Genomic DNA, 13,073 nt, shown 5'->3' on the forward strand with positions numbered 1-13,073 from the left:
CAACAAACAGGAGGCTGAAGAGTGGCAGGGAATATCAGGAGATGGCACAGCTGCAGCAGCCTGGGGCAGGAGGTGCCAGCTGAAGGAGCACTGCCATGAAAAGCTGAGTTCTGCTTTTCCAGGGCAGCATTTCCTGGAAAAAAGCCTCTGAGAAGGGCACCAGCAGCACTTATCTGGAAGCCCCATCTTTGGGAATTTAGTCAGCCCTGAGGGGATTCAGTGAAATTTGTAAATGGGTCACACCAAGCAAGAGAGCTGGTATCCAGTGGGGCCTGCAGCTTCCCAGGCTGTCAGCTCATTCTGCAGGACTGACAGACACCTGCTATCCACAAAGCTGCTGTTCAAAGAAGACAAATCTAACCCAGCTGTACCTCTGGTGTGGATCCTTTTTTCTTCTGCCCCACTGGTGTTTTTGGCTCTGTTTGTTTGGCTTTTGGCTTCCCCTTTTTCTCTGTGTGTGTTTCTGCAATGCCTGAATCCTCCTCAGTCTCACTTTCCTCCTCTTCCTCAGTCTCTGTTTCTTCCTCTGTACTGGATGAGGAGGAAGAATCCTCCACCACTTTAGATTTCAGGTAATCCATATCTGAGAGGTCTTTGCTGGTAGCTGCCTTCTTCCCTTCTTTCTTTCCTGGCAGAGAGGAGAGAGCAGAGAAGTTTTATTCACACAGATGCTGCTGCTCTCCCCCCAGGCCAGGAAAAAGCTGAGAACTGACACAATCATGGCCATCCCCTCCTTATCCTCCACCTTTTCCATGGGAAAACAACAGAGCAATTTCATCTTGGCACTGCCAGACTGACAGCCTGGACTTCAAAGCAACAGTTCATGTATAAAACGCGAAAGGTTTTAGGTAGAAAGGGGTTTGAGGTACTCCAGGATGAAGTATTTTGTCACAATTTTAACTAAATACCCCAAGCAGGCCTCAGAGAAGGGTTTGAAGTGTTTGGTTTTACAGGGAAAAGGACACAATCACACCTGGATTTGAGTTACCCAAGGAGAGATGAGGGGCAGGAGGGGAAACATCACCCACTCCACCAGAACAGATAAGGAAATCCCATGGAGGGAAGGAGGGAGGGAGATAAAAAAATCTTTATTTCCTGGTGTGATTATGTGAGCCTGCTTGGCAGGAGGCTTCCTGCAGGTTAGAGGTGAACCCTTCAGATCCACCCCAAACTTTGTAAATTTGAAGTTTCCCTCTTCTGCCTCCAAATTAAACACATTCAAGGTTCTCTTTCTCCCTCTGTGGGAGCAGGGACACTGCATCCTAAATTCCACACACCAGGCTGTGAGTCTTCAGAATGAAGCCACTGCTCCAGATTTGCTCTCTGGAGCCAAGACACTGAACCCTGTCCCTTCCCCTCAACCTTGGCAGGCCCAATTTCCAGAAACATCCATCAAAGGGACACCAGATGAGTTCCCAGCCACCCACAGGTTCCTAAAGCACCAAAACCACCTCCAGCCCTGAAAATCCTGGAGGATGAAAGGGCTGCAAGAAGGAAAACACTTCAAGGAAAGCTGCAGATGTCTGTCCTGTTACTGACACAGGGAAAGCATAAATGGCACCCCAAGATATCAGACACTGCATTTCCCCAAATTTGGGGAGACACCCAGGCATTCCCAGCAGAGAAAGGTGAGAGCCAGCCCTCCTGGTGGCACTGAGTCCAATGTTGTCCCTCCCTGTGACAGCACACAAGCAAAGGGTGACAGCTCCCTCAGGTACCTTTGACTTCCTCCTCATCTTCAGAGGGTTCATGCCCACCCTCACTCAGCTCCTCAGACTCATCTGAATCAAAGTTCAGGTAATCAGATGCTGCTGCTGTGGCTGATTTTCCCTTCTTGGGCTCCTCTGCCAAAGTGTCATTGGCCCAGGTGGCCACCTGGGACCTCTTCTGGTGAACCACCAAGAACTCCTGGAATGTTTTATCTTCCTTCAGCTGAGGGGGAAAAAAAAGGACAAGCTGTGAACAGAGACTCATAGTGAATCTGGAATCCAAGATATCACCTCATTTCCAGCAGTGTAAAACCAAAAATCCCTTAAGGGGAGATCAGTTTTCACTGACAAGGTGATTAAAATGTTCTCAAGGTGTCTCATTCCTATTCTTTTTTATAATAGGTGGTTGGAAAGTATTTTAAAGAAGAAAACAAAACAAAAGAGAGAGAAGGAAAAAGGAGGGAGGAAAAATAAAAAGAGAAAAGAAAGGAGAAAAAAGGAGAAAAGGAGGAAACACAAAAAAAAAGGAGGAAACGCAAAAAAACAGGAGGAAACGCAAAAAAAGGAGGAGGAAACGCAAAAAAAGGAGGAGGAAACGCAAAAAAAAAGGAGGAGGAAACGCAAAAAAAAAGGAGGAAACGCAAAAAAAAAAGGAAACACAAAAAAGAGGAGGAAACGCAAAAAAAAAAGGAGGAAACAAAAAAAAAGGAGGAAACAAAAAAAAGGAGGAGGAAACACAAAAAAAAGGAGGAGGAAACCAAAAAAAAAAGAAGGAAACACAAAAAAAAGGAGGAAACACAATAAAAAAAGGAGGAAACACAAAAAAAGGAGGAAACAAAAAAAAAGGAGGAAACAAAAAAAAAGGAGGAAACAAAAAAAAAGGAGGAAACAAAAAAGGAGGAAACGCAAAAAAAAGCAGGAAATGCAAAAAAAAGGAGGAAACGCAAAAAAAAAGGAGGAAACAAAAAAGGAGGAAACGCAAAAAAAAGGAGGAAACACAAAACAAAAAGGAGGAAACACAAAACAAAAAGGAGGAAACACAAAAAATGGGAGGAAACACAAAAAAAAAAAAGGAGGAAACCCAAAAAAAAGGAGGAGGAAACAAAAAAAAGGAGGAAAAACAAAAAAAAAAGGAAACACAAAAAAAAGGAGGAAACAGAAAAAAAAGGAGGAAACACAAAAAAAAGAGGAAACACAAAAAAAAGGAGGAAACACAAAACAAAAGGAGGAAACACAAAACAAAAGGAGGAGGAAACACAAAAAAAAAGGAGGAGGAAACACAAAAAAACCCCGAGGAAACACAAAACAAAAGGAGGAAACGGCAAAAAAAAAAAAGGAGGAAACAAAAAAAAAGGAGGAAACAAAAAAAAGGAGAAAACACAAAAAAAAAGGAGGAAACAAAAAAAAGGAGAAAACACAAAAAAAAAGGAGGAAACACAAAAAAAAGGAGGAAACACAAAACAAAAAGGAGGAGGAAACACAAAAAAAAAAGGAGGAGGAAACACAAAAAAAGAGGAAACAAAAAAAAAAAGGAGGAAACACAAAAAAAAAAGGAGGAAACACAAAAAAAAGGAGGAAACGCAAAAAAAAAAAGGAAACACAAAAAAAGAGGAGGAAACACAAAAAAAAGGAGGAAACGCAAAAAAAAAGGAGGAAACAAAAAAAAAAGGAGGAAACAAAAAAAAGGAGGAAACGCAAAAAAAAAGGAGGAAACGCAAAAAAAAAGGAGGAAACACAAAAAAAAAAAGGAGGAGGAAACACAAAAAAAAGGAGGAAACACAAAAAAAAAGGAGGAAACACAAAAAAAGGAGGAAACACAAAAAAAAGGAGAAAACAGAAAAAAAAAAGGAGGAAACACAAAACAAAAAGGAGGAAACAAAAAAAAGGAGGAAACACAAAAAAGGAGGAGGAAACACAAAAAAAAGGAGGAGGAAACCAAAAAATAAAAGAAAAGAACACAAAAAAAGGAGGAAACACAATAAAAAAAGGAGGAAACACAAAAAAAGGAGGAAACAAAAAAAAAGGAGGAAACAAAAAAAAAGGAGGAAACGCAAAAAAAAGGAGGAAACAAAAAAGGAGGAAACGCAAAAAAAGCAGGAAATGCAAAAAAAAGGAGGAAACGCAAAAAAAAAGGAGGAAACAAAAAAGGAGGAAACGCAAAAAAAAGGAGGAAACACAAAACAAAAAGGAGGAAACACAAAACAAAAAGGAGGAAACACAAAAAAAAGGAGGAAACACAAAACAAAAAGGAGGAGGAAACACAAAAAAAAAAGGAGGAGGAAACACAAAAAAAGAGGAAACACAAAAAAAAAAGGAGGAAACACAAAAAAAAAAGGAGGAAACACAAAAAAAAGGAGGAAACGCAAAAAAAAAAAGGAAACACAAAAAAAGAGGAGGAAACACAAAAAAAAGGAGGAAACGCAAAAAAAAAGGAGGAAACAAAAAAAAAGGAGGAAACAAAAAAAAGGAGGAAACGCAAAAAAAAAAGGAGGAAACGCAAAAAAAAAAAAGGAGGAGGAAACACAAAAAAAAAGGAGGAAACACAAAAAAAAGGAGGAAACACAAAAAAAAGGAGGAAACACAAAAAGGAGGAAACAGAAAAAAAAAGGAGGAAACACAAAAAAAAAGGAGGAAACACAAAAAAAGGAGGAAACACAAAAAAAAGAAGAAAACAGAAAAAAAAAGGAGGAAACAAAAAAAAGGAGGAAACACAAAAAAGGAGGAGGAAACACAAAAAAAAGGAGGAGGAAACCAAAAAATAAAAGAAAAGAACACAAAAAAAAGGAGGAAACACAATAAAAAAAGGAGGAAACACAAAAAAAGGAGGAAACAAAAAAAAAGGAGGAAACGCAAAAAAAAGGAGGAAACGCAAAAAAAAGGAGGAAACGCAAAAAAAAGCAGGAAATGCAAAAAAAAGGAGGAAACGCAAAAAAAAAGGAGGAAACAAAAAAGGAGGAAACGCAAGAAAAAGGAGGAAACACAAAACAAAAAGGAGGAAACACAAAACAAAAAGGAGGAAACACAAAAAATGGGAGGAAACACAAAAAAAAAAAAAAGGAGGAAACCCAAAAAAAAGGAGGAAAAACAAAAAAAAAAGGAAACACAAAAAAAAGGAGGAAACAAAAAAAAAAGGAGGAAACACAAAAAAAAGAGGAAACACAAAAAAAAAGGAGGAAACACAAAACAAAAGGAGGAAACACAAAACAAAAGGAGGAGGAAACACAAAAAAAAAGGAGGAGGAAACACAAAAAAACCCCGAGGAAACACAAAACAAAAGGAGGAAACACAAAAAAAAGGAGGAAAGGCAAAAAAAAGGAGGAAACAAAAAAAGGAGGAAACGCAAAAAAAAAGGAGGAGGAAACACAAAACAAAAAGGAGGAAACACAAAAAAAAGGAGGAAACGCAAAAAAAAAGGAGGAAACGCAAAAAAAAAAGGAGGAAACACAAAAAAAAGGAGGAAACAGAAAAAAAAAGAGGAAACACAAAAAAAAAGGGAGGAAACACAAAAAAAAAGGAGGAAACAGAAAAAAAAAGAGGAAACACAAAAAAAAAGGGAGGAAACACAAAAAAAAAGGAGGAAACACACAAAAAAAAAGGAGGAAACAAAAAAAAGGAGGAAACGCAAAAAAAAAGGAGGAAACACAAAAAAAAGAGGAGGAAGCACAAAAAAAAAGGAGGAAAAACAAAAAAAAAAGGAGGAAAAGCAAAAAAAAAAGCAGGAAACGCAAAAAAAAGCAGGAAACGCAAAAAAAGCAGGAAACACCAAAAAAAAGCAGGAAACACAAAAAAAAGAGCAGGAAACACAAAAAAAAAAAGGAAACACAAAAAAAAGGAGGAAACACAAAAAAAAACGAGGAAAAAAAGGAGGAAACGCAAAAAAAAAGGAGGAAACGCGAAAAAAAAAGGAGGAAACACAAAAAAAAAAGGAGGAAACACAAAAAAAAGGAGGAAACGCAAAAAAAAAAAGGAAACACAAAAAAAGAGGAGGAAACACAAAAAAAAAGGAGGAAACAAAAAAAAAGGAGGAAACAAAAAAAAGGAGGAAACGCAAAAAAAAAAGGAGGAAACGCAAAAAAAAAAAGGAGGAGGAAACGCAAAAAAAAAAGGAGGAAACACAAAAAAAAGGAGGAAACACAAAAAAAAGGAGGAAACACAAAAAGGAGGAAACAGAAAAAAAAAGGAGGAAACACAAAAAAAAAGGAGGAAACACAAAAAAGGAGGAGGAAACACAAAAAAAAGGAGGAGGAAACCAAAAAAAAAAGAAGGAAACACAAAAAAAAGGAGGAAACACAAAAAAAGGAGGAAACACAAAAAAAGGAGGAAACAAAAAAAAAGGAGGAAACAAAAAAAAAGGAGGAAACGCAAAAAAAAGGAGGAAACACAAAACAAAAAGGAGGAAACACAAAACAAAAAGGAGGAAACACAAAACAAAAAGGAGGAAACACAAAAAATGGGAGGAAACACAAAAAAAAAAAAGGAGGAAACCCAAAAAAAAGGAGGAGGAAACAAAAAAAAGGAGGAAAAACAAAAAAAAAAGGAAACACAAAAAAAAGGAGGAAACAGAAAAAAAAGGAGGAAACACAAAAAAAAGAGGAAACACAAAAAAAAGGAGGAAACACAAAACAAAAGGAGGAAACACAAAACAAAAGGAGGAGGAAACACAAAAAAAAGGGAGGAGGAGACACAAAAAAACCCCGAGGAAACACAAAACAAAAGGAGGAAACGCAAAAAAAAAAAGGAGGAAACAAAAAAAAAGGAGGAAACAAAAAAAAGGAGAAAACACAAAAAAAAAGGAGGAAACAAAAAAAAGGAGAAAACACAAAAAAAAAGGAGGAAACACAAAAAAAAGGAGGAAACACAAAACAAAAAGGAGGAGGAAACACAAAAAAAAAGGAGGAGGAAACACAAAAAAAAAAGGAGGAAACACAAAAAAAAAAAGGAAACACAAAAAAAGAGGAGGAAACACAAAAAAAAGGAGGAAACGCAAAAAAAAAGGAGGAAACAAAAAAAAAGGAGGAAACAAAAAAAAGGAGGAAACGCAAAAAAAAAAGGAGGAAACGCAAAAAAAAAAAGGAGGAGGAAACACAAAAAAAAAAGGAGGAAACACAAAAAAAAAAGGAAACACAAAAAAAGAGGAGGAAACACAAAAAAAAGGAGGAAACGCAAAAAAAAAGGAGGAAACAAAAAAAAAAGGAGGAAACAAAAAAAAGGAGGAAACGCAAAAAAAAAGGAGGAAACGCAAAAAAAAGGAGGAAACGCAAAAAAAAAGGAGGAAACGCAAAAAAAAAGGAGGAAACGCAAAAAAAAAAGGAGGAGGAAACACAAAAAAAAGGAGGAGGAAACCAAAAAATAAAAGAAAAGAACACAAAAAAAGGAGGAAACACAATAAAAAAAGGAGGAAACACAAAAAAAGGAGGAAACAAAAAAAAAGGAGGAAACAAAAAAAAAGGAGGAAACGCAAAAAAAAGGAGGAAACACAAAACAAAAAGGAGGAAACACAAAAAAAAGGAGGAAACACAAAACAAAAAGGAGGAGGAAACACAAAAAAAAAGGAGGAGGAAACACAAAAAAAGAGGAAACACAAAAAAAAAAGGAGGAGGAAACACAAAAAAAAAGGAGGAGGAAACACAAAAAAAGAGGAAACACAAAAAAAAAAGGAGGAAACACAAAAAAAAAAGGAGGAAACACAAAAAAAAAAGGAGGAAACACAAAAAAAAAAAGGAAACACAAAAAAAGAGGAGGAAACACAAAAAAAAGGAGGAAACGCAAAAAAAAAAGGAGGAAACGCAAAAAAAAAAAGGAGGAGGAAACACAAAAAAAAAAGGAGGAAACACAAAAAAAAGGAGGAAACACAAAAAAAAGGAGGAAACACAAAAAGGAGGAAACAGAAAAAAAAAGGAGGAAACACAAAAAAAAAGGAGGAAACACAAAAAAAAAGGAGGAAACACAAAAAAAAAGGAGGAAACACAAAAAAAGGAGGAAACACAAAAAAAAGGAGAAAACAGAAAAAAAAAGGAGGAAACAAAAAAAAGGAGGAAACACAAAACAAGAGGAGGAAACACAAAAAAAAGGAGGAGGAAACCAAAAAATAAAAGAAAAGAACACAAAAAAAAGGAGGAAACACAATAAAAAAAGGAGGAAACACAAAAAAAGGAGGAAACAAAAAAAAAAGGAGGAAACGCAAAAAAAAGGAGGAAACGCAAAAAAAAGGAGGAAACGCAAAAAAAAGGAGGAAACAAAAAAGGAGGAAACGCAAAAAAAAGCAGGAAATGCAAAAAAAAGGAGGAAACGCAAAAAAAAAGGAGGAAACAAAAAAGGAGGAAACGCAAAACAAAAAGGAGGAAACACAAAACAAAAAGGAGGAAACACAAAAAATGGGAGGAAACACAAAAAAAAAAAAAAGGAGGAAACCCAAAAAAAAGGAGGAAAAACAAAAAAAAAAGGAAACACAAAAAAAAGGAGGAAACAAAAAAAAAAGGAGGAAACACAAAAAAAAGAGGAAACACAAAAAAAAAGGAGGAAACACAAAACAAAAGGAGGAAACACAAAACAAAAGGAGGAGGAAACACAAAAAAAAAGGAGGAGGAAACACAAAAAAACCCCGAGGAAACACAAAACAAAAGGAGGAAACACAAAAAAAAGGAGGAAAGGCAAAAAAAAGGAGGAAACAAAAAAAGGAGGAAACGCAAAAAAAAAGGAGGAGGAAACACAAAACAAAAAGGAGGAAACACAAAAAAAAGGAGGAAACGCAAAAAAAAAGGAGGAAACGCAAAAAAAAAAGGAGGAAACACAAAACAAAAGGAGGAAACAGAAAAAAAAAGAGGAAACACAAAAAAAAAGGGAGGAAACACAAAAAAAAAGGAGGAAACACACAAAAAAAAAGGAGGAAACAAAAAAAAGGAGGAAACGCAAAAAAAAGCAGGAAACACAAAAAAAAAGGAAACACAAAAAAAAGGAGGAAACACAAAAAAAAAGGAGGAAACGCAAAAGAAGGAGGAAATGCAAAAAAGGAGGAAACACAAAAAAAAAGGAGGAGGAAACACAAAAAAGGAAGAGGAAACACAAAAAAAAAGGAGGAAACAGAAAAAAAAAGAGGAAACACAAAAAAAAAGGGAGGAAACACAAAAAAAAAGGAGGAAACACACAAAAAAAAAGGAGGAAACAAAAAAAAGGAGGAAACGCAAAAAAAAAGGAGGAAACACAAAAAAAAGAGGAGGAAGCACAAAAAAAAAGGAGGAAAAACAAAAAAAAAAGGAGGAAAAGCAAAAAAAAAAGCAGGAAACGCAAAAAAAAGCAGGAAACGCAAAAAAAGCAGGAAACACCAAAAAAAAGCAGGAAACACAAAAAAAAGAGCAGGAAACACAAAAAAAAAAGGAAACACAAAAAAAAGGAGGAAACACAAAAAAAAACGAGGAAAAAAAGGAGGAAACGCAAAAAAAAAGGAGGAAACGCAAAAAAAAAGGAGGAAACGCAAAAAAAGGAGGAAATGCAAAAAAGGAGGAAACACAAAACAAAAAGGAGGAGGAAACACAAAAAAGGAAGAGGAAACACAAAAAAAAAGGAGGAAACACAAAAAAAAGGGAGGAAATAAAAAAGGAGGAAACACAAAAATGGAGGAAATACAAAAAAAAAGGAGGAAACACAAAAAAAAGGAAACACAAGAAAAAGGAGGAAACACAAAAAAAAGGAGGAAACACAAAAAAAGGAGGAAACAAAAAAAGGAGGAAACAAAAAAAAGGAGGAAACAAAAAAAAGGAGGAAACACAAAAAAAGGAGGAGGAAACACAATAAAAGGAGAAGGAAACACAAAACAAAAAGGAGGAAACACAAAAAAAGGAGGAGGAAACACAAAAAAAAGGAGGAAACCCCCCCAAAAAAGGGGAAAAGTTAAATGTGATACAATTCAGATATGTTTAAACCCCAGAGCTGCTGAAACAGAGCAGACCTGGGTGCAGTGTGTGCTCACAGGAGAAGCTGACCATAAACCCCCATGTTGGGGTTGTTAAAATGATTTTTTACAACAGAACTGGGCTGTCCCAGCCTGAATGAACAGCGTGGGAAGCAGAACAGACAGGAACTATTCAGCAGCAAGAATGCAGGGACAGCAACCCCTATTCAGCAGCAAGAATGCAGGGACAGCAACCCAACCTCAACTCACCTCCTTTAAGTTATCCACTGGATCTTTCTTCTTTTTATCCTTGGGGGGAAACACCCAGAAAGGTTTATTAGAAACACAGGCAAAGCCAGTTAACCCAACAGCACAGGGAACAGAGACCCTGAGGCAGAAAACACCAGGACTGTGCTGTCTGTTCTGTGCCCTTGCCCACAGCCCACACTGGCACACAGGTGTCAGGCAGTATTGGAAAAAGGCTCCCAGTATTCCCAGTTAGATTGTGCCTGGGCCAGTCTGACCCTCGCTGCTGGGCCAAAGGCAGCAACTGTGGTGTATCACCCCAGAGATACCTTGGCTTGCTGGAGATTGCAGCTGGGCACTGAACAAGTCCAGGCTTGTTAGGAACCCCGTTTACCTCAGGAGGAATGGCTTCAGGTGATGGTGAAGAGAAAAAGGAGAGGATTCTGCTGGAGGGTTTAATGTCCAGAGGTTCATTCCATGGTTACAGAGGTCTGAACGTGAGCAACTGCTCCAACAGAACACGGCCGCATGGTCTGATCACCTTTTTAAGCTCAGGGACAGGGGGAGGGGAGGTACAGGTGAGCACCAACCAGGTGAGAGGGGCAGGGTCTCAGGGGAAGATGACACCCAGACAGGCCAATGACCCCTGGGCACAGGGGCATCCTTTGAACTTGGCCAACCACACGACGCCTTGCTGGAATGTTCAGCCTGATTGACAGGACTCACTCAGCATGGGGGCAAGGGGGAAGGGAGAGAGGTATTGGCACACCTGGGGGAATGACCTGGAAGGCCAAAATGGGACATTACAGCACACCACAACAAGGCAGGACTCACCTTCTTTGTGCCTGAACTTGCCAAGGGCTGCTCCTTGCTCTGCTTCTCTGGGGCAGGGGCCTTCTGAGAGTGCTTGCTCCAGGCTTTGGGTTTCGTGGGGTCACCAAAGGACTTGCACAGCTCCACCTGGAATGAGAATGTAATTAAACACAGGGCTGTAATTGCTGGGTGGTTTCACTCAGGAGTTACTGAAACCCTGGTGGGATGGAGGGAGTGTCGCAGACATTTCTCCACAGAAATGCTTTCTTTCGGATTTCTGTGTCTTCGGGAGGCCAGAGGCTCCAGAAGACAAGGTAAACAATTATTATCAGATGCTGTGGAATGCAACAGGAACACCTTGATTGGCTCATTTCCTGTGTTTATAATTAAGAGCCAATCACCAGTGCAAGCTAGGGGACTGAGTCCTTGAACACAACTTTGTTATAGATTCTTTCTTTCTATTCTTAGCTAGCCTAGCTGCTCTGCAAACCTCTCTCTATATTCTATTAGTATAGTCATAATGCATTATATATCATATCTTAATAAATCAAGCCTTCTGATCAAGAAACAAGATTCACAGTCTCTCTATCACCAGCTGCGACCCCCTCAGGCGCGGTAATAAGGGAGGGTGCAGGAAGAGCTTTTAAAAGCACAGAGCTATAAATTCAATCACCATGAGAGTGGCAGGAGTGCACAGGCACACCATCCCAGGATGGCAAGGGGACTTAAAGTGCCACCCCTGCCATGGCAGGGACACCTTCCACCATGCCAGGTGCTCCCACCCCCATCCAGCCCGGCCTTGGGCACTGCCAGGGATGCAGGGGCAGCAACAGCTGCTCTGGGCACCCTGTGCCAGGGCCTGCCCACCCTCCCTGAGATCCCATTCCTTAGGAATTCCAAGGATTTATTCCTGGAGATAGCTCACTGTGACTCTGGAAGTGTCAATGAAGCTTTTGTTGAAGTGGTTCAGGGCAGTTTGAGCCTCATCCTCAGACTTGTAGCCAATGAAGCCGAATTTCCGGAACCTTCCATCCTTGGTGTACTTGAGGCAGCAGTCAGTGAGCGTGCCAAAGGCAGCAAAGAGCTTCCTGAAACGCTCCTCCTTCATCTGGGAAAGGAGGGAGGGAAGCACAAAGGGAAATCAGCCTCAGGGAGCCTCTGAGGACAAGTCCAACCCAACACAGTCTGTCTCAAAGGGCTCCTGGAAGGCTGCAGGAAGCTCATTGTGAGCTAAATCCCCGCTTCAGCCCCCAAACCCGTTCATGTCCCCCCGAATCCACGCGTGGGGACGGGGAACACGCGGGATCCTGCCGGGCGCAGGAACAGGGCGGGATCGTGCCGGGCACAGCAGCACCGAGAGCACCGGCACCCAACCCCGGGCAGCGAGAGGGGCACAGCGACCACAGCGATCCAGTGCCCACCCTGAGGGGCTGCCACCTGCCAGCCCGTGCCCCTCACGCTGCTTCCTGCCCCTTCCTGACCCCTCCAGGAGCTCTCCCACCATCCTCCCCCCCGAAGTGTCCCCATGTTCCGCATCCCTGCACTGACCGCGACCTCATAGCCCCTTCCCCCGGGACATCTCGCCGTTCCCACTCCAAAACCTCATCCTCCCACCACTTAAGACCCTCTCTCCCCCATCCCCACCACACGCTCCCCTCCCGGTGCCTCTCCCTGCCCCGCATCCCGCTCACCCCGCAGCGCCCTCAGATTCGTCCCAGACCCCGGCACCGCACAGAGCCTCACCCCATTGGGGAGATTCTTCACGATGAGTCGCGACATGGCAGCGACAGACGCCAAAGAAGGAGCGCTCAGCGCCGCGCACGCCGCCCCATGGGCGCCGCCATATTCTCCTGATCACGTGGTCCGCGGGCGGCACCGCGCATGCGCACGCTGGGACCCGGATGTTGGTCCTTAGCAACGGCCCCTTAGCAACGGGGCCTGCAGGGCTGGGGGCGGCGAGAGCATCCATGGGGCACCGGGGACCGGAATGGGCGGGGAGGGGAGGTGGGCAGGGTGAGGAGGGGGTGAGCACCCCCGGGTTTCCCCGCAGAGCGGGCTGCAGCCTCCCGGCCCGTCCGCGCTGCTCCGCGGGGCCGCAGGAGGGAGCTCCGCGCCCGCCGGTCCTGGGTCCAGAGATGCTGAGTTTGCAGGGGGATGGCGCAGAGAGAGAGCATCGATGTCATCCCTAAAAGTCATGCGGAAGGGGGGACAGAGGGTCTAGTCCAGGGAAACTCTGGATCTCTTGGATGTATTCAAGGTTGGACGGGCCTTGGAGCAGCCTGGGATAGTGGAAGGTGTCCCTGCCATGGCAGGGGATGGAGTGAGATGAGCTTTAAGGTCCCTTCAAATCCAAACCATTCTGTGATTGTGTGAATAAAGATTTTCTCCAAGGAATGGCTAAATAACCCCACAGCCAG

At 41.3% G+C, this 13,073-nt stretch overlaps 1 protein-coding gene across 1 annotated transcript in view; it reads right to left on the reverse strand.

Annotated features, from left to right (window-relative positions):
* Positions 1-12,523, reverse strand: part of RBM19 (RNA binding motif protein 19) — a 62,148-nt gene extending 49,625 nt beyond the window's left edge. Inside the window, exons 1-6 of the mRNA XM_063173119.1 lie at positions 12,400-12,523; positions 11,582-11,764; positions 10,678-10,803; positions 9,868-9,906; positions 1,719-1,932; positions 372-628 (exon numbers count right to left, since the gene is read on the reverse strand). Of these exons, the coding sequence (XP_063029189.1) occupies positions 372-628; positions 1,719-1,932; positions 9,868-9,906; positions 10,678-10,803; positions 11,582-11,764; positions 12,400-12,435 (855 nt within the window). The 5' untranslated portion in view covers positions 12,436-12,523. The remainder of the gene's footprint in view (positions 1-371; positions 629-1,718; positions 1,933-9,867; positions 9,907-10,677; positions 10,804-11,581; positions 11,765-12,399) is intronic.
* Positions 12,524-13,073: the final 550 nt, after the last annotated feature.

The sequence above is a fragment of the Melospiza melodia genome, chromosome 20 (assembly GCF_035770615.1).
Source record: "Melospiza melodia melodia isolate bMelMel2 chromosome 20, bMelMel2.pri, whole genome shotgun sequence".
Classification (NCBI taxonomy): domain Eukaryota; kingdom Metazoa; phylum Chordata; class Aves; order Passeriformes; family Passerellidae; genus Melospiza; species Melospiza melodia.